General features: G+C 35.4%; 3 protein-coding genes across 3 annotated transcripts; 2 read left to right on the top strand and 1 right to left on the bottom strand.

Annotated features, from left to right (window-relative positions):
- Positions 1 to 87: 87 nt before the first annotated feature.
- On the bottom strand, positions 88 to 3,484 carry LOC145601555 (putative protein phosphatase 2C 14). The gene is made up of 5 exons (XM_081657594.1): positions 2,984 to 3,484; positions 2,685 to 2,855; positions 1,858 to 2,028; positions 1,562 to 1,741; positions 88 to 1,006 (listed from the first exon to the last, which is right to left on the bottom strand). Exons 1-5 carry the CDS (start codon positions 3,377 to 3,379, stop codon positions 245 to 247), a joined length of 1,680 nt encoding a protein of 559 aa, XP_081513720.1. The 5' UTR covers positions 3,380 to 3,484; the 3' UTR covers positions 88 to 244.
- A 2,665-nt stretch (positions 3,485 to 6,149) lies between these two features.
- Positions 6,150 to 12,533, top strand: LOC145601341 (chloroplast sensor kinase, chloroplastic-like). Its single transcript, XM_081657341.1, has 9 exons — positions 6,150 to 6,747; positions 8,415 to 8,576; positions 8,681 to 8,977; positions 9,466 to 9,531; positions 9,636 to 9,704; positions 9,818 to 9,910; positions 10,686 to 10,912; positions 11,188 to 11,461; positions 12,059 to 12,533. Exons 1-9 carry the CDS (start codon positions 6,292 to 6,294, stop codon positions 12,308 to 12,310), a joined length of 1,896 nt encoding a protein of 631 aa, XP_081513467.1. The 5' UTR covers positions 6,150 to 6,291; the 3' UTR covers positions 12,311 to 12,533.
- A 702-nt stretch (positions 12,534 to 13,235) lies between these two features.
- LOC145600889 (uncharacterized) lies at positions 13,236 to 18,654 on the top strand. Its single transcript, XM_081656748.1, has 13 exons — positions 13,236 to 13,349; positions 13,500 to 13,580; positions 13,783 to 13,893; positions 14,251 to 14,334; positions 14,508 to 14,626; positions 14,721 to 14,822; positions 15,215 to 15,328; positions 15,548 to 15,688; positions 15,921 to 15,987; positions 16,122 to 16,175; positions 16,471 to 16,545; positions 16,898 to 16,933; positions 18,360 to 18,654. Exons 1-13 carry the CDS (start codon positions 13,293 to 13,295, stop codon positions 18,504 to 18,506), a joined length of 1,188 nt encoding a protein of 395 aa, XP_081512874.1. The 5' UTR covers positions 13,236 to 13,292; the 3' UTR covers positions 18,507 to 18,654.
- The last annotated feature ends 3,115 nt before the right edge of the window (positions 18,655 to 21,769 follow it).

Below are 21,769 nucleotides of genomic sequence, written 5' to 3'. Positions count from 1 at the left end.
ATTCAGACAAATTTTACTTTAATGGTACATTATACATGCATAATGGTGCATTATAATGTACCACTAGAGAGTCAGCTTATTCTAGAAGCAAAAATTGAATCAGCGGAAATTACTTCCTTACCCTCTGATTTACATAACTCGCCCATAGGTGCTATGCGCCCAGACTCACTCATACTGATATACTGGGAACATAAGTGCAAGTATCTATAAACTAACCAATTGAATCTTACAAGGTAGATTCAGATCAATGCAAAGCATTCCTATCTAACTTATAATGCTTCAGATCAACTACCATCACAGTAATGTCATCCATACTACCCCTACTTACAGCGAGATTTACAAGCTTTTTGCAAGCAGCTACTAGGCCATCAGAAGAGGGTTTCTTATTCTCTCTATTCGGGGACTGAGTTTTTATGCTCTTGGGCGAAAACAATGGAATTCGTCTCAACTTTGCAGGACTCTCATTTTTGTTGTAGAAGTCAGAAAGATCTTCCTTTACTGTGCAGGTGTTTTCTGTCTTTTTGCAGCTTGGAGACAAAGAGAGATTTTTCATATTCTTGTGCGAAAACAGTGAAGTTCTTCTTAACTTAGTAGGAGGACTGTGATTTTCATTGTCAAAGTCAGAAAGACCTTCCTTTTCTATCTTCTTGTAGCTTGGAGATGGAGAGGGAGTTTTCATGTTCTTGTTCGAAAATACTGAAGTTCTTCCTAATTTTACAGGACTGTGATTATCATTATCAAAGTAAGAAACATCTTCCTTTGCCATGGTTGAATTGTCTGTCTTCCTGAAGCTTGGAGATGGAGAAAGTGTTGTCTTCTTTTTCTGCTTGATGAGAGAAACCCGTTTCACCTTCGGAGAGGAGCTTGTGCTGACACAAGCATATTCATCATCATTCACTTTTAAGCTCCTCTGGTTTTTATTATTTAAATCATCAACTGGAAGTTCAGGTTTCTTGTCAAACATACAAGACTGCTGCACAATGTCAATGGCCTCTTGGTTTCCTACCTAATTGAATAGGAGAAGCAAAATATAAGTATATAATTGTTATCAAACTCAATAATGTCTCCCACTCTAAAGTACCAGTGACATGATTGCTAGTTAAGCCACATAAATCAATAATGTGAGTGATACTTCGAAAGCTTAAGGATAAGTGCATGTTCTTTCAGCTGAACATATTAAGTTTTTGGCCGACAGGCTCAACTTCGACTGTAATTTCTTAATGTTATAACTAAGCTAGGGAGAGTATACACAGTGACACAGAACACCCACCACTATCTATTATAATATAGAATAATAGAGCCAAAGGCCAATTCTCATTCCAGTGAAACCGCAAGTACAAAAGCCAGAAAAAATTAGGACACTTCGAAAAAATAGATTATTAGACAATTATATGATATTGGAAGCAAATCATTTTTTAAAAAAAGGGTTGAGCAAAATATGTAGCACAAAGAGCAATAACATGTACACAATGACCACAAAATACACATTATGACTACAAATTATACCAGCAAAATACAAAATCAACAGGCAAGTGTATGGAGAATAGCAATAAGTTGTTACCTCTTCCCACAGTCCATCAGACGCTAAGACAAGAAAATCCATATCAGGAGTCAAATCCAAAATTGTTGAATGTGGCTGTGCCACCACCCAATTCTTTAGATGAGCATCTCCAATACTTCTCGAAACTGACAATACTCCGTGAACTCTCCAAGCTCCCTTATGGAATTCTACATATCCTCCCTATATAACAAACCCATTGAAGCACCAAATTTCAGATCTTTTTTCCGAAGCTATGTACTTCTAATATGACCATAATGTCCATAACCATATATAACTATATAAGTATTAGAAGGTACCTTATCCTCGATTCTTTTCCGCTCTTCCTCCACCCCAGCTCTATGGTCCTTTGTGAGAGCCTCCGCCACTCCACCTCTACAAAGAACAGCCCTGCAGTCTCCCAAATTCGAGACAACCATCTCTGACCCTTCTATCAGAGCTGTGACACAACAGGAACCGCTGCTTACTTCCTGGATAGAAGAAAGGGTCGGAGGAAAAATACTCAATAACAATGACACATGCAGCAAAGTAAACATTTATCTTATTACAAAATCATACACTTCAGGCCTTCAGCTGTCCCACAATGATCATAGTATTAATTTTTTTTTAATATTAAGATGTGAAATAATTTATTGGGATTTTATCTAAAGTGTTTCAGCAATAATAGCAATATAGCATTGTCAGCTTCTTATTTAATACTATAGCATACATAGCAAGGATATGTTATGGAAACCCAAAATTGTAGCTTCTTACAGAATACATCTCTCTCATTGTATTCTCACTGCATTACAGAAATATTTGCAACATTAACTTAATCCACCAAACAAGCTCAAAATGAGCTCCCAAATTTGAACATGATTTGAACTTAATAGCGATTTGCATGTCCAACAAACGAAAATCCGGTCCATAGGCCACTCAAAGAAATAGTTCATACAAGAAACAACAGGCATTTGACCAAACATCAACTTATTGATGAAGACAGTTAGACAGCTACATACAGAACAAGAATTACATTTTTTACAACATCTTTTTGGAAGGAAGCTCCAAGAAAAGTTTTATATTCATTAGATTACTTAAAAGCATATAAAATATAAACAAATAAAGAAAGATGTGCCTCAAAAGTTACCTGCTCCAAGAATTCTCTGTCAGTTTTAAGATAAGCTGCTTTTACTGCTTCTTCTTTAGCCATATTTCCCTCACAACTATCAAGCAACTCAATGACATTCTTATGTAAACTCTCTGCTACAAACTCAGCCGCTTTTCTCCCTCCATGCCCATCATAAACCCCAAAAAACCCCTGCAAAATTAAACAAGTTTCACTATTTTAGTCGCAATGCAATAAAATTAACACTACAATTATACAAAAAAAAAAAAAAAAAAAAAAAAGGCTGCATTTTGACAAACAGTTGGTGTGCATTAACATACCTTCTTAGCATTGCCGTTAATGGAAGAAACAATCTTGTGGGTATCTTCCATAAACTTCTTCTTACCCTTAATTGAACAAACCCCAACACCCAAATCCTCAAAACAATAAATTCCATCATTTTTAACGGGAGAACACCCGAATTTAACCTGGGTATCAACAGAAATTTCCTGCAATACATTAGGGATCTGAATTTTCGGGGGTCTTTTACGCTTCAAAGAACAAACAAATTTTGGGTTTTCTACAACAGGGATTAAAGATTCAGATTTAGAAACTAAATTACAGGGTTCCAAATCTTTACCCATTTCAATTGGAAGATCAGAAAAGGATGAATTAATAGAGGGAAATTGTGTATTGCAGGTCGTTATGATTCTGGGTTTTGCTGGGATGCAGGGCATTGTGAGAAAGGAAGACTGAAATTCTGAAAAGTTTTAAAGTTCTAACGGCTAGAAGAAGAAGGGGTTAAATTAATGGAGTTGGTCAAAGTGGGAGGAGAGAGAAAGTCAAACTATGATTAGTGAAAGATCGTAGGGTTACTATTGCGTTTCGAGCGGTTAAGAGGGGAACTTTAGGAGTTTAAGGTCTAAAGATGGGTGTTGGAAAGATATTAAAATGGGTCAATGTTTTGAAATTGATTGGTGGGAAATTATCAAATTTAGACAACCATGGCTTAATGCCAAATCCAATGTCTAGTGGTATGTTAGAACATATTTTAGATTGAATTTCGTATACGTTAACGGTACGAGTATTGATTTATTCTTACGACAAATAGAAAATTTCCAACAATTTTTTAATTTTCTAGGTTTGGAATAAAATGAGAGCGATGTGTTTTCTTTAAGACTCTTTGGATAGTTAATATCATCTACTTGACCCTTTATGTGTCCGAATAGTAGTTATATGTGATTTTAAACAATATTATATTCTTTAAAATGCATTTCTTACAATTACTCTTTAAGCTTACTCAAGTAATTTTTGGCTTTGACAATGGTAGATGCTAAGATGCTTCTCGAAGTTCCCAATGAGCCCTACAAACCCTATTTGGTGCTCTTAACCCCCCCCCCCCTCCCCTCCCCTCTAGATCATGTCTCCGGTTGCATTGCTTGGCTTGGCCTTGTGTTGCCTTAGACCTCTTGCATTGCTTTATCTTGTTTTGACCCTAAGAGCACTCTCATTCATGAGCATTTTATTTTATTTTTTTTTTGCCCATGAGGAAAACTTTATGGTAAAAAAAAATGAAATAAAACAATGTCCATGAGAAAGTTCAAAAATGCCCATAGCAATGGGCCAATGGCAAGTTGGCAACAGTAATGTGGGACATGCAAGTAAAATCAAACTAAAAAAAAAAAATTGGGTAAACTAAAAAAAAAAGAGTCGTTTGCTTTGTATATCTGATAGGGACCGTTAACGCGCCCAATAAGGCGCTGCCACATGTTCTTGTCACTCACAAAGGTTATTCCCAGCCAATTTTTTGAGTGTATGAGAGAGAATGGCATAACCTTTTTTTTTTTTTAAAGCCCATGAGTGTGTCTATGTGTAAGAAGTTGTTAAAAATAAAATGCCCATGAGGAAAAGTGGGAAAGAGGGGTGAAAAAGTAGGTAGAGTGAGAATGACATTTTTTTTTTGTCCATGAATGAGAGTGGTCTAAGGTAAGCCAATATGCTCTCTTTATTACCAAGTTGGTTATTTAATTTTTTTTTTTTCAAGGGTGGGGTGGTTTATGCCTTGTCCTTGTACTCATGTCTTGGCTCAACATACCATCTCATGCCTTGGTGCGCCTTGGCTAAGTTGTGGTAGTAGCATTAACACCCAAACGGTCTGGGCATGGTCGTGTACTTGTGTTCAAATAACAACAATACCAACGATTCAACACCCCAAGGCATAGGCCAGTGCTTGACCATCATTACTTATTCTTAGCATCACTTGCTCCCGGTACTAGCCTCATTTAGCTAAGCCACTGCTAAGGAGATAACTTAAAATGTCTCGGCAAAACACAGCCTAACCCACAATATTAGAGCAAGATTAGCCCTGAGTCTTAAGACTCATGATGACATCATCATTTTTTGATTTTGTGATCTTAAGACAAGACTTTGTTTTTTTTAATGCATTTAAGAAGCTAAGTCTTAACAAAATCTAAAGTGGAGTCTTGAAAACTCAAGACTCAACTTAAGACTCAACTCTATACACTATACACAGTGTTTTCCCTATATATACATCAAAACACGGTGTTTTGATAATAATTTTTTTTTTTAGTTCTTTAAATACATTATAATTTATGTACATTTCTTTAAAAAAAAAAAATCTATGTACGTTGTTTAAAAAAAAAATGTATGTACGTTGTTCCAAAATTTTTTTTTTATAGATATGAACGTTGTTTTTAATTTTTTGTATACAAAAATCATGTTGCTTGTTTTATATTATCTTAATTATGTACTTATCTTGTTGCAAAAAAAAAAAATATTCATACATACCAATCATGATTTAACAACGTTTGATTTCTTTCCAAAAAAAAAAAAACAAAACGTTTGATGACAATTATCAATAAAAAATATATTCAACGTTTATCAATTTAAATTATCCTATTTTTCTTGTTATTGTTGGTTGGTTTTTAATATCTATCATGTATGTACCTAGTCATAATTAAACTAGAGAACGTATAATATTATAGCTTTCTCTGAATATGGATCCCATTCAAAATTTTGATTTGCAATCTTTTATGAACTTGATTCAAAGCAATAAAAATCAAAATCTACCCTCACAATCAATGTAAAATTCCCAACTCCCTGAATTTTCTAGCCAACAAGGGTTGGAACATATTGAGGTACAAACTCCTCCTACGACTAGTCAAGGCCGAAATAGAAAATCGACTCCCTGGACGATTAAAGATGATTTCAAAAAAAATATATTGAAATACATATGTTAAAAGACAAAAAAAAAATTAATAAATATTTTAAATAGATCTAAAATAAGTTTTAGGATTGAAGAGATAAATCTGATTGAGTCTTAAGGAGTCTTAACATAATTAAAATTAAAAATAATAATTAAATTTAATATAAAATCTGATGTGGAAATTAGTTAAAATCTTAAGATCAGACAGGGCTAATCTTGCTCTTACATTTAAACCAACGTGTAGGAATAAAAAGACCGATCTCAAATAGGGGTCTTGGTGAGGCAAGGCCTTAGATGATTGAGGCAAAAGAAAGCAGTTACTACTCGTTACCAACCACCATTTCTTATCATCACTCTCCCTTCCACTAATTTAGAACCCCATTTTTCATCAACACCAACACAATCAATCAGTAACCCAGAAAAATGATGCATCTTCTCTCTGCAATCCCCCCACAACATTCTTCTCTCTCAAACCCATCTTTCTTTTGCCCTAATTCAAACCCTTTTCACCATAATCATTCCCATAAACCCCAGAATTGTTGCTTCAAATGCTACTCTTTTTTCCCAATTCACCAAAAACCGCCATTTTTGGCTAATTCTTCATCTTCTTCTAGTTCTAGTTCTACTTCTACTGCTACTTTAAGGTATGTAAATAACCCCATTTTAGAGGAAGAAGGAGGAGGTGAGTGGGTCCCTTCTGCTTCGGCATTGGCTTCTGTAATACGAAAAGCTTCATCTTCTCCCATTGAATTTACCCAGAAAATTGAAAGGGACCCTAATTCTCAAGGTATTATTCTACCTAGCCCTGATTTTCAGAGGCTTTGTCTTGATCAATTGGCCCTTTTCCGAAGAATTGTTGATCCCAGTGCCCTTCTCTCTGTAAGTTTTTCAATTCTTTTTAAAGGAATTTTTAGGATGCCCATTTTAGAATAGAATAGAATAGTTGATTGATTGCTTTAGTTTTTGATAGATATGATTACCTGTCGTTAGGTTAATGATTTTGCTCGGGTTTATTTGGGGTTTTAAGTGATCGTTTGGTTGAACATAGGAAGTTAAATCTTGTAGGAAATTGGTTGCTTTTAACGTGTATTCTGTAGTTTCATTTCCAACGAAGTGTAAAATGTTGTTTGGTTAACTATGTATGTAAAACTTTGGACAGGAAGTTCCTTGTAATAAGAGGTACAAGTTAAGCAACTTCCTCCGTTTTGTATATTTTTAGTGTTTTAACATCCCATGTTTATTATGCTTTGCCATTTTAATGGTTTTGTTGATCCAAGGAACTTGCCTTTGAGCTTACTGTTTACTATTGATCATGATAGGGTATCAACAACATAAATGAAAACAATGGGCTAAAGGCTCAAATGTGAATAAATAAAACTCTAAAGAGAACAGTATCTAATCTAAGAGAGCATGGCAGAGTTTGTTTAGTAATTAGTAGTACATGGACACACATATTTTTTTCCTAATTTCTATCTAAGGTTCTTACTCAACTTAGATTATTGCCTTTTGAATTTTATAGGAAAAATTGCCCGCAATAATCCCACCTTTGGCCCGTCCGCTGAAAATAATCCCACCTTTCGATTATTTTTTAATAATCTCACCTTTACCCCCCGATCTTTTTTAATGGTCCCAACCGGTCACTCAACTTGCTGCAGCAAGTTACTTGACACGTGTTGGCACCCGATTAGTCTAAATAATTAAAATTAAAAAAAAAATTAAAAAGTTAAAAAAAAACAATTAATTAAAATTAAAGCCACCCACCAGCCAAAACCACCTCCCCAACCACCAATCCCGGAGCGGCGACCTCCCAAGCCACCAATCCCGGCACGACAACCTCCCTAACGACCAACCCCGACCACCCCCATCGCCTATTCCGGCCTCGCAACCACCCCCATCCCCCAATTTCCACTTTGCCGACATCCCCCGCCCCCCTTTGGCCGCGTCGACCTTCCCCTTTCCCGAATTCCAGCCGCGTCAACCACAAACCCCCATTAAATCCTTTCCCCGAATCCCGAATTCCAGCCAACCCAACCACAAACCCCCATTAACTCCTTGCCCCGATTCTGCGTTGAACCTGTTGGGTTTGGTTTGGTGGGTTTTGTGGTCTTGAATTAAAGGGTTAATGGGGGTCTGTAATTGGGTTGGCTGGGTGGGGTCGTCAGCGCGGCGGCTTCTAGGTGGCGGTGGTTTCAGGCATGGGTGGGATGGTGGTTCTAGGGTTTGAGTTTGGGTGGTGGTGGGAACGGTGGTGGCTGAATTGGGGTGACTGTGGTGGTTTTTTTTTTTTTTTTTTTTTTTTTTTTTTGCTTTTAATTTTTGGCCAATCAAGTAACGACACGTGTAAATTAAACTTAAAAAAAAAAAAACCTATTCAATCGGTTCCAGGTAAAATGGGACCATTAAAAAAGATCGGGGGGTAAAGGTGGGATTATTAAAAAATAATCGAGAGGTGGGATTATTTTCAGCGGACGGGCAAAAGGTGTTAAGGTGGGATCACAGAGTATTTGGATACTGATAGTTTTTTTTTTTTTTTTGATGGCCTGCAGGTTTATGTCAGGCCTGCTGGTAGCTATGTGATGGATCGTTTAGAACTTCGACGTGTTACATTTTATCCAACAGTGGATGGGTCTGATGTTGTCATTTTAGTAGGTAATTTTGGTGTTCCAGCTGGGCTGCGCGGTGCTGAAGCCGCTCTTTCAAACATGCAAGTAGGCTTTTAATTTTTGTGCAAATTAAATGGGATTTTTCTGAACCATTCCGCATGGGATCTTTCATTGACTTATCTTGGACTCAACTTTCTTATGAGTTGCAGGCTGAGGCAATACCTGAGTGTAGATCTGTTGTCTTTCCAATGGTCAAACATCCATTTGTTGTCGGGTTTTTGGTTGCTGAACTTCCTGGTGTTGAGCTTGAAAAGGGACCTCATGATGCTTCTCACTTGCCATCCCCAGAAGAGTGCTATGCATTGCCCCCTAAATTTGATTCGAAGGCGCCAGATATCCCATTATGTGGTGGAAATCCACTGACATGCTTCAATCTATCAGCTGACCAGAGATTAAATGCTATAAATATTTCTCATTCCCTTGCTATGGCTTATGTTATGGATCAGGTAGCTCATCTTTGTTTAATTTCATCCTTTTTGCCTTCAACGTTTATTAACCTTGGGCTATGCAATATAATTTACGCATTTGATTTATGCTTCTTTGTCAAGGTTTTTCAAAATTTATTTTTAGTTCACTTGGGTTTAATTGTTATTGGAATCCAATAAAGTTGATGATATGACATGTAGCTTGAAACTGATGTGATAAGTATTATGCTCAAGGTCTTTACTCTTGTAGGGACTTTGGTTTACATATTGTAAAGATAAAAAGTGTTTAAAGGCCCTCCCTCTCACAGTCTCATGGGTTGGTTCAAAATCTTCAAAGCTCCTCCAACAATATCAAAGAGGGGTGGATAAACTTCCATAATCACTACTGTGTTATTAAATTTGAATGATAGATGCCTCTATTATTGGTTATGATTTCTTTTTACATAGGTAAGTCCAGCATGTAATTTATTTGCACAATTTTTCTTTAACTTATTTTTTCTTTGTTCTAGAAAGCAATGCTGCTTCAACAGACATCTTGGCAAAATAACATCCGGATGAGTAATCTTGTTGAACAAGTAATATATCATTTTTTTTTCTGTGGCTCAGTGCCTTCCTTGTGTATGGTTCCACAGGACTTCTGGAACTCATTATGTGTGCTGTTTTATCCAATTATCATCAGATTCGTGGGCCATTGTCTAGCATACGGAGTCTATCTAAATTGTTAGCAGTTCAAATCAAGAGAAGTGAGGTGATCCTTTTCTTCTCCTGTGGCCTGATCTTATGGATTTTAGGAAATTTAACCTCATATTGTTCAGTGTTTAGCTGTCCATGTTAGCTAAACTGATGACTTTGCTCTGTTAGATTGCTCATGACATTGTTGAAGACATAATGGTCCAAGGAGATCATATACGAGACACCTTGGAACAGCTGCAGGATGCTGTCCTCTTGACAAAGGTTTATTCTCTTCTGTTGAGTCCAAATATATTAATTCAACTTTTGATCTCTTTACCAACCTTTTGATTTGCAATTTCACCTCCATTACTCAATTACTGATTCTTATTGAGGTCTTCCTTGGATGAGGAAGAGCAAGAATTGGACAATGAAAATTGATGAACCTGCTAATCTATAATGTGAAGGATTGGTTTTGCAAGATTCTTTCAATTTCCCTTGTAAAAAAGCATTTCTTGTTTGGAAACATTGTTTTTGAGCACATAATAGAGATGATGAGTGCAATTAGGCCTACATTAAAGGTTGCCAGATGTTTTTTCTGCCTAGATTAGTGTTCATTTTCTTGGTTCTTTGAGATTTTTTTGTTAGGTTGATTACAAATGCATCAGATGTGCTTTGCTTAGATTTCTGTCTGATGTTGGAGGATCACTTTAATTCCTTGTGGGCAAATTACACCTATGTTCTTGCGTGTCTTAATGTGAAACAGTTATCTTTTATACTTAAAAGTGTAAAGTTCTTGAAGCAGAACTTGTATTATTGGAACCAGCTTTATATTTCTATTTGTTCATTTTTTCACTTCTTGTGTAGCTGGCCCCATCATTAGGATTAAGGCTTCTTGTGTTGCTGTGGTTTCTTTTTTAGTTGTATATATAGTCATTATTCAGCTGATACAACATCTGCTTTTCATATAGAGGAGTGGACAAAAGCAATTTCCTATTATACTTTTGGACTATGTTTCTTTTTTCAGAACCATCTCATTGTATCTTTCATATCTGTCCAGGCTAACATAATGAGGTTCAATGAAGAGTCATTGAAAAAAATGGATGGCTCGAATTATGCTCAATCTGAAATGAGAACATTTAAACTGCCAAAGGATATGCCAACTCACCCACCTGCTGAAAAGAGAAGAGTTTCTGATCAGGAACGTTCGTTAAGTTTGGCAGTTAAAGATTTAGAGATGCCAATGCCACCATTGGCACTAGCACCTGTACAACAGCATAGCATCAGGTACACCGTACACGTAGGGCAATTTTAATTTTTTCCAACCCACTTGGCCAAGGTTTCAAGCTTGGCCACTGTGAAGTGTTTTTCTGAGCTATGGCATTAGATCAATGAAGCATTTCTGTTAAGTGCTCTATAGGGAGATCATGTGGAAATTTCTAGCGCTTATTTTAATATAGAAGAGGAACATATTGAAATATTCCTCAGCAATCCACATTTTCTATTGTTCTCGCTATTGTCATAAAATTCCTGTTCTTATGCTCTTTGCTCTTGTCAGGAAGACCGTGCAATGTTTCTGATATAGTGGTAGATCTGGTCGGAGCTGCACAGCCTCTTGCTCTAAACCAGAAGCGTAGATTGGAATTAAGTGAATTCTCTCCATACTTGCCAGTTGCTATAGAAGAACCTGCACTGCGTCAGGCCCTCAGTAATCTAATAGAGGGTGCTTTATTGCGCACACATGTTGGGGGAAAAGTTGAAATCGTCTCTATAGGAGCACCTGCAGGTGGTGCTCTTGTTGTGATCGATGATGATGGTCCAGATATGCACTACATGGTAAGATCATCTCTGTAATTTTTAACACCCTCCCCTGGAACAATTGTCATGTGGCCCCAAAAAAAAAAATCATGTCACAATTTTACTGAAAGTTCTTTAGTAAAGTTAAAAATTTCCACACTTGGTCACTCAATCTTGACTTAGGATATTTTGGTAAAAACAAGGCTACAACTTTTTCCCAGAAATACTTTATTTCGTATATAACTAAAATTTCTTAAATGTAGCTATACATCAAAATCCAAATATTTTGTTTGTATCCCTGCTACAATGAAATTTCATCATTTATGCTATTCTTTTCTTGGGGCTCAATCCAAATCTACTTCTGAGTTCTGATCAGGGTATTAGTGGTTCAGTTCTTCAAATTCAGTAAGTTATGACATGGATGTGTTGAAGAATTTGAACTTCTAAATTTTTCTTCGGTATTGTAGTTGATATCTGCTAAATGTAGTACTTGTTGCCCCCATAGTAAGTTAGCATGTGGATGCATAATTGCATATAACGATGAATCAGCTTGCTTAGCTTGGAATATTTATACTTGCATTGCCTGTTTCAATACTGTCTTTATTTCCTGTTTTCCTTTTTCTTGTTAATTTACAGACACAGATGCATTCACTTACACCATTTGGAGCAGAACTTTTTTCTGAACAAATGATGGAGGACAACATGACATGGAACTTTGTTGCCGGCCTCACAGTAGCACGAGAAATACTTGAGAGCTATGGTTGTGTCGTCCGTGTCATCTCTCCCCGGAACACAGATGCTGCTCTTGGAACAGGTGGGACCCGAATTGAAATTTGGCTTCCTTCTTCGACTCCATACAATCACAGTTCTACAGCTGATGGCGCATAATCACATAATAGGGTTTGGTTGCTCCCCTTATTATTCAAGAAACCCATTATATGTTGTATAGTCCTCTGTCCTCATATTGCGTTACGTTATATCTTCTCATTAGATAGCAGCTTCTGCAACCTGTAAATACAAACCCCATCTTTACTCTGCATCAGGAATGTAATTTTTGTTTAAGACATTATTACTACGTGCTGAATATTATTACTCTAGGTCTTTTGTACAATGTGATCTCCTTCGTCCAAAATTAATATTATAACTGTATTCAATGTTTAGCTAAGAGTGTGATTAGAGGAACTTGACTTGTATTCTGTACATCATCCTTTTTGAAGAGTTTGTGAATCATAGGATTATAATATAATTAATATGTTGTATAAAATATTGAGACATCTTCCCAATATAGAAACTATATCTTTTTTATGTGGAAACTACAGAAGAATTATTACTTTGTAATCAAACAATTACATATAAAACATGATATGATTCAATATTGCTCAATCTGTAAATACTAGAATTTGTTTAAATGCACTGCATTCTGATGTTTACACTTTAAGCATTATAACAACAATTGAGATCTTTAGCAATGCTTTAAACTGTAAGTAATTTGTTCTTTTTGCCTCAATTTTTATATACAATTTTGTTGCATATACATTATCATTTCTCACTAATTTCCCATTCTCCAGTGTTTATAAGTGTAATCTTTGGCCTTCAATAACTTCTCATCTATCGCAAATAATTATTGAAGAATCTTCGTCAAGCTAATAAGCTGTGATTAAAGGTCTGTTGTTTTTTTTTTCCCTTGGATTAATTTTACTGTTATTTAGGCATAGTATAAATGTATAATTGTAATAAAAACCAGCAGAAATTTATATATATTATTAGAATGTTGTTTTTACATGTTTAAATCATCCATATTCGATGCAGAATGGTAACAAGGAGATTACCAAATGAGTTTTCACGGCCGATTTTGACAACTTTCACTGCGATGGTTGTTGGATATGTGATTGGAACTTATGTTACATTCTTGATTTTAGTTTCTAAGGTATGCATTTCAAAATACAAAAACTTTGCCTTATCAATTACATACTTTGTATATATGTATATTTATTATTCACATGATACATCAAAATATACGTATTTAAATACGAGTACGATTCATATTCATTATTAACAACCCCTGTGAAATTTACAGTTTAATACATCGAAGTATATTCCAATGGCTTATTTGCCTAGTGAACCTAATGACCAAAGTCATATGGTGCATGACTCAAAGGTAAGATTTCTACAGAGGACACTTTATCGTCATACTTTTAGAAACCCGTTTAATTGTATGTTTTAGGTCTTCTAATATAATGTTTCGGGATAGAGATAAACTTATTATATGTAATCATCAGACTCTCCTTCAACGTGAGCTTGAAATCCCTAGCTAGTCATGCATAGTCTTGAACTTATAATTATGATTTGATGAATATCAGATGCCATTTTGGGTCCAAACAAATCCTAGAGGTGCAGAGAGTCTACCATCAGGCATAATTGCATCTCAATCGGACTTCTATCTTCGTAGATTATGGGGTCATCCTGATGAGGTATTTCAACAATATAACTCTGTTGAAAAAAAACTTGCTCAATTCTAGTGTAACACAATAATGTGCTTCTTTTGTTTCAAATCGTTATCTACTTATGTAAGCTAAGGTATCCCCATTTCTCGATAACATATACTTCCTCTGTTTTTGTACACATGCAACAATTGCCTTTTACACTATTTATTTGCTTCACTTTGACTAACATTGGTGATTTATAGCTAAGGAAAGACATAGTCAAGTGCGATTTTGTTAAATTTGTCTCAATATTAGCAATTGAAATAATGCATTGGTAATCGTGAAAAGAGAAGTATTATTGATACAAATATTGAAAGTGTAATCTCTTGCCTATGGCTTCTACAGGATGTGATAAGAAAACCCAAGTATCTTGTAACCTTCACAGTTGGTATAGATATGAAGGATAACATTGACGCAGCTGTTAAAAAGGTTTCCTCCTTTGATTATTTCTAATCTTTTACTCCTACTAGTATATGTAATTGGGTTAGTTCTGGCGGATCACATGATGAGTTTTTATTTTAAGCGGTGTTCTCATTCTATTGTTGTCATATTATCTAAAAGCGTACTTTTAAATAATATTTACTTTCTGTTGTTATGTATAGTTTCCATCAGATGACTTTTCTATTATGCTTTTCCACTACGATGGGAAGACAAGTGAATGGGACCAATTTGAGTGGTCAAAGCGAGCTATCCATTTTAGTGTTCTAAAGCAGACAAAATGGTGAGTAATTTTCTTGGATCATTGTCATTCGAAATTGGCCATTAATTACCTTAGATTATTTATTATTCACCATATTAATTTCTTTTTTTTAAAGGTGGTTTGCAAAACGTTTTCTACATCCAGACATTGTTGCAACTTATGATTACATTTTCGTCTGGGACGAGGACTTGGGAGTTGAGCATTTTGACCCTGTAAAGTAAGTGTATTACTCTGTATGATATATGGATACATAACATACATTGATAACCTTTGTGTTATCAAATTTGAACATTAACTTGAGATAAAATACATTACTCCGTATTATATATTCTTGTTGGGTGTTAATACTTGTGTTCTAAACCATGGTAATGAAAATTAAATAATACATTTTCAACGTGTCTTTTCTTTTGAAAGATTTGGAAGAATGGACAAGCAATTTAAGGCTTCGTTAGAAAAATTACACATCAATTTATTATCATACTCGTATAATTGTCTCAAAAATTACACTACCAATTAATAAGGATATATGCTCATAGCCTCATAGTACTTAGACTATTTTCATAATACGTTTAATAAACTATGATCATTTTAATTATATTGATTTTTCAGATATATCGATTTGGTGAAGAAATATGGTTTGGAGATTTCGCAGCCTGGTCTGGATCCCAGTAGTCGAAGGTCATGGCCATTGACAATGAAAAGAAATGACAGTGAAGTTCACAAGTAATAATAATAAAAATAATTGTCTAAGTATATTTTCTTTTACATACAAGTCTAGTAGTCTACTAATTAAAATGAGGATTTTATAAAATTAATTAATCTAAAATATTGTGTATATTCTCTATCTGTATTGACATATACAATACTGTTGAGTGTTAACTTCCTCATTGTTTTTTTCTTGTTCTATCGTTTTATTTTCGCTTTCTTGGGTGCTTTCTCTAGGGACTCAACGGAGAAGATCGACTGGTGCAAAGACCCCAATGCACCTGAATGTATCTACTTTTCGAAATTATCAATATTGTTTAGGGATAACCTTAAGAGAGAAGGTTCGTGTATAGACCCAAGTTTACCACCTTGCGCCAGGTATGTCACACAATAAGTTAAGAATAATATTAGTTATTGCATCAGATTTAAAATTGACAAGTAGAGCGTAGATATCTTGAAGAATTAATCATTTCACAAAATGTTAAGAATTTGTTATTTTACCGTCTAATCTCCTATTTATACGTATACGTAATATATGACTATTATAATATTTAACTTGTATTGGTAAATATTTTCACTATTAGATTCACAAATTGGTAAATATGCACAGCTTTGTTGAGATTATGGCTCCTGTGTTCTCTCGAAATGCATGGCGTTGCGTGTGGCATATGATCCAGGTATGTGCACTTTTTGTCTTTATACTATGTTAAGTATATTGTAAATTTGTACAAATTAAGCACACTGTTTGAATTTATGGTTTAGATCTTAATAATTAAACTTTGCTTGCATTGCTAAATGGCGTCGCATGCAGAATGACTTGGTCCATGGATGGGGTCTTGATTTTGCCCTTCAAAAATGTGTACAGGTTTGTGATTATAATTCCTTTTTACCCTGTTTAATTAGTACAACGAAGCTAAGAAAGTGTTATGCGTAGATTTGTTAGATTCATTTTAATATGTATACTCAAAATTTTAACTTTTTATTATTTTAAATATTTTTTATACAATTAAGTATATAATAATGATCAAAGTTATAGACCATACAAAATATAAATGAATAGCAATGATTGAAATCCTGCGCAAAATGAGATGATTGGAGTAAATTTTTTTTTTTGATGGTGATTTTTGTTCTTTTTTTTGGAATTATGGGGACCGAAATAGCCTGCACATGAAAAAATAGGCGTTGTTGATGCTCAATGGATTTTTCATAAAAGTGTTCCTTCCCTCTATCAACAGGTACTCTCTTTGTTATTATTTTTTTTTTTGCAATTGAATTTCATGGTCTACAAACTACAATTCTAAAAGGTTAATATGATGCATTTCAAGGCCGGAATTCAAGCCGAATCTAATGAAATCTCACTTAATATGATTTTGATAATTATAATAGTAAAAATTTTATAGTTAAAATTGTAAGAAATTAACCATAAAAGTCAAAATAATAAAAGTAAGAAGTGCAAAATACTGTATAACTTTTTAAATTTTGTTTTTGCCTACATATCATTTTTTGTTTCTTTTGTTCTACAAAAATATCATTTTTTGTTTCTTTTGTTCTACAAAATACTTATATAATGAATATGGTTAATGTTAGGGTGAATCATCAAGAGGAGATTCTCCAAGGACCGGGGTATGTGAATTGTTTAATTCATTTCAACTCTTTATAACTTACTACGTATATACATCCTCTATTATTTTATTCGTCTTATAACTAGTTCCACGAGCCATAAAAGTCAAAGGAAAAATATACTTTATTAATCCCAACTTTGACCAATTTACTTTGAATAATCCCAACTATCGATTATTCTACAATAGTCCCAACTTTCACCTCTGTTTTCTTCTATCAATCCCAAACCGGTCAACGAAGGTCAACAACCTTTTATTGTAGGTTGCTGGACACGTGTTGCAACATGAGTGGTCCAAAAAAAAAAACAAAAATACTAACTCAGCCAAACAACCACCCCAATTGCCACCCCTAACCTGTCGCCGCCAACCGCAACCCACCTAGACCACCTCCATCCCCGACCACCCAACCGGATATGACACCCTCCCTCCAGATCCACCGTCGAAATCGGCCAAAACCCCAACCCTTATCCTTAAAACCACTCCCATACGCGAGAACGAAGGCGGGGAACGATATCGATGCTTCCATCACCGTCAAAGCTCGAAACGGCGAGAACGAAAGTGGAAGATAGGAAGGTGATCCAGATCGCGGAGAGAGAAACAAGAAACAAGGAATTGGTTTGCTATGGTGGATGCGGGCTTGCTTCGGAGGAGAGGACGAGGTTGGCTAACTGGCTAAGGTGGATTGGTGGTTGCGGGCTTACGAGCTTGCGGCGGGGGAGAGAGAATTTAACAGCGGTGCGAAGGACGAGGTTGGCTATGGTGGAACGCGGAATTGGTTGGCTATGGTCGTGGCCTGGTGGTTACGCGGTTGCGGCGGAGGATAGACGGTTGGGGCTTGCGGCTAGGGAAGGGGGATGATTTCCCGGTGATGCTAGGGTGGAGGGGATGGGGCTGGGGAAGGGGGATGATTTCCCGGTGATTCTGTTTTTTTTTTTTTGCACCAATGAAAAAGTGACACGTGGAATTTTGATTCTTACAAAAAAAAAATAACCTTTTTAGCAGGTAATCAGTTTTTGGGATTGATAGAAGAAAATAGAGGTTAAAGTTGGGACTATTGCAGAATAATCGATAGTTGGGATTATTCAAAGTAAATTGGCCAAAGTTGGGATTAATAAAGTGTATTTTTCCAAAGTCAAATTATAGTTGGGATCATGATGATTTGTTTAATGAAAAATAAAGATATACCAATAAAAGGGACAAATAGTATACACCAATAAAAGGGACAAATAGTGATTCATGGTAGTACGTATTAATTTAATTTCTATCCAACATATGTTTATCTTTGATATCTAATCACGTTATCAAAATACATGATGTACTACATATATTATTATCATGTCAAAGTCATAATACTTATACGAGTAATTTACATATATTTATATATAGGCTGCATACAATAAGAGTAAATCTTTAATTTAATTTGGTTGCAGGTGCGAAAGAGATGTATAAAAGAATGGAAGATGTTTGTGGCTCGGCTTATTGAAGCTGAGAAGGCACAACAAAAGAATAATGAAAACTCTACAAGACTTGATAATAACTTAGAGATCGAAGCAACCAACACAAGTACGAGTAATTAAACAGCAAATCTTTACTTAAGAAGCAACATATATAGAGCTTGCTTCCAAAGTTACGCTATTTGAGCGCTTTGAATTACAAATTTTCTTTTCAATTCTAAAAGAAGCTAAGTGGTGCAATGTGCCCTAGCATGAATGCATGATACCAGGAAAATGCGAGTCTTGAACAAAATGTTACAACTCAACCTATTCAAGATCGACCAAACAAGTTATAAAAGTTTACAACACTTTTTTCTTGTTTCTATTATAGTGTAATATATATAATTAAGTCAAAGTATAAGATACACCCCGCGACTATAGCAAGCAAGTGATAGTATATTCCCCTATTTTTTTCTTATAAGACTGTTTGATTCCGCGTCTAGACTCCGAAAGATAGGCTGGCCAAACAAGGCATATTTACTCGTATAAAATAACACTTCTTGAGATCTTGACATATTCAATGTCAAAGTTCAACACTTTCAACATACAGCTCGGTGGAATTTATGATACATAGTGTACATTTCGCAAAATTAGGCAGACCTGTAGCTATAATTCGGTCAATTCCAACTAGTTTAAACAATACTGTTTTATTTGGTATTGGCATAATTCAACCTTTCAACTTTGGGTTCTAGTTTTCTAATAATTGCCATTATCATGAAAGAAAAGTTGAAAATAATCGTCTCAAACTCAACACTTTTCAAAAATTTTGTCAAGGGTTTTGGACCATTCATGGTGATTAGATATTGTTACATTATCACCAATTATAGATCATTGAAAAAATGTTTTGAGTGATATTACCACTAATTTCTATTAGAGGTGGGAAATAAATTATTTTCATGCTGATCTTTGGTGTGATTATTGTTTATCCACTTTAAATTATAATAATACCTCCGTTTATAATACTCTTAACATTTACTACTGTTTGTACAAACATTACTCTAGATATCATTATTTTTATTTTAAATGTAAAACTTAAAATATCAGTAATTCAATATATATTAATAAACAAACTATTTAATTAATATTTTTTTTAATAGATTCATAATTAAAGATATTAAAGATTAAAGATGTAAATTGAAAAACATGCACAGTCAAAATGATACGAAGTACAACTATTATTGTAGATTCATAATGTATTGCAAGAGATCAGATTATATCAATCCTTTGCGGTTCGTATATTATTACTCTGGTCATCAAATTACTTCTTGTATTTTCTAGTTACTACGTATATTATAATCTCGATTCATGTTCATGGATATGACAAAGTTTTATGTTAATTGTCACTCTTTCTTTATTTTTCCAGGCTTGGGACTAGCAATTGCAACTCAATCAAAGTTTTATGCTTAAATATTTGCTTGTAATGCTCCTAAAATGTTGTTGATTTTTGTACCTGCTTGCTTGCTCCTCTAGTCTCTAACGGATGCAAGCATAAGCTATGTAACATGCGTATAAGAAAATGTATTGCCCTAAATTCAAGGAAATGTAGTGTACGTGTCCATAGAGATTAATTAAGATGTGTGTATTTATGTGCACTTTTTTCTAGACGGGATTAATGTATTGTGTGTACAACGAGTAATATACTTCGTATCTTTAATTAGGCAAGTTTTGACATGTTACATCATCATAATTGAAAAAAATATTTTCATCAAAAAGAAGAAGACAAAGTGTCTTCCTTTTGATTAGTATTTAGTCATAACGATGCTATTTCAAGATTTAAGATCAACTCAAGTCTACTCAACTTATTTTTCCGCCTTTAATTATATTTTTTTTTTTTTTAAAGGGGGAGATTAAAATTCATTAATAATAAGCCATACGACACTTACATAAGAGATCGTAATCGAACAATACAAAGACAAAATAACCTATTACAGGTTTGAAATAAAGGAAACTACAATTGCACTCGCAAAATGACTTTCTTAAGTACCCTTGGCTCATATAACGTTGTCCTATGCAGCCTCTTGCAAGGGGGTCTGGCAATATGTTGTAGTTTCTGACGTGAACCTTCATTGGCTAAGAATCCTGTACTCCTCAACCTGAAATCAAAATTGGTGTCGTACACTTCACCTTAGACAAGACAATCTCCGATTCAAACACGGATATCGGCATGGAAGCATAACCCTTTAGTCCAAACCAACAGAAGATCAAACCGAAGCCCCATAGCCAAAAAACCCGGCTTAAATCCTGCACCAGAAAATCGGTACACCGATCTGCATGCCCCATATCACCCAACCACACCACACAGAAAGAAAAAATAACAAAACTAAAAAGCACACAAAGACTCCTAAAAGAAAAAACAGGAAGAAACTTAAAAACTAAGACAACGAACGAAACCCTAACAACCCACCCTGCCGCCACTCCGAGCACAACCACCAAAGCTCCGAGGTTCACCAACCCAACCCACATGCCACCTGACAATAAAACCCGAACCACCAAGGCCCGCCCGAGAAGCCCATACCCCCCACACCCCTGAACCGCGGCAGCGACGGCCCTACGCGAGGGACTAAGAACGGCCCTACGCGAGGGACTCAAAGGGATCTCCCTCCCCGTTCTCGAAAACAACGACGCAACGACGGACAAAACGGAGGGGCATAGCCACGGCGGGGAAGCGGCAACGAAAACCGGCGGCAAGCCGGCAGAGGCCGGTGAGGAACTGGAGCGGCCGAAAAGGGGAAGCGTTGCGCGATGCTAGGCCGAAAATACAAAAAACCAAAACGAAAACTAAAACGCAAAAGAGAAAGGAAAAAACAAATTAAAGGAGTAGATCGGAGGCTCGCCGACGCCGTGGCATGGGCGGTGAGCCGCACGCCGGCCGGCGAGCCTCATGGCTGGAGTAGTTATGGGGAGGCGATAGGGTTTGAGAGAGAGAGAGAGAGAGGGGCGCTAGAGAGAGAGAGTCTTTTCTTGAGTTTCCGCCTTTAATTATATGTACTAAAGCAATTATTAAATAGTAATCATTGTTGATTTAAATTTTAGGTAGCTTAGCTAATACTTGTATACATATAAATTTGAATTCCACAAATTATAAGCTTCAATGGGATGAATTTTTATTTTTTTATTTTATTTTTTTATTGTATTTTTCGAATGGTAATGGGATGAATGTAAATACGTAGTAATGAATTGCTTCTAGGAGTACACAATTCTACATGTACAAATCATTATACGAGTTCCTATAAACATTTGATCTCTCATGGCTAAGGTTTTGTTAAACTAAGAAGAAAAAAAAACCTCTCATTTTCCTACTTATTTAGTACTTCGTATTATAAACTTATCAAATATTCCTTAAACTT

The sequence above is a fragment of the Chenopodium album genome, chromosome 21, assembly GCF_948465745.1.
Source record: "Chenopodium album chromosome 21, dcCheAlbu1.1, whole genome shotgun sequence".
Taxonomy (NCBI): Eukaryota; Viridiplantae; Streptophyta; class Magnoliopsida; order Caryophyllales; family Amaranthaceae; genus Chenopodium; species Chenopodium album.
The sequence above is the reverse complement of the archived record's forward strand: the minus strand, read 5'-3'. Positions and strand labels throughout refer to the sequence as shown.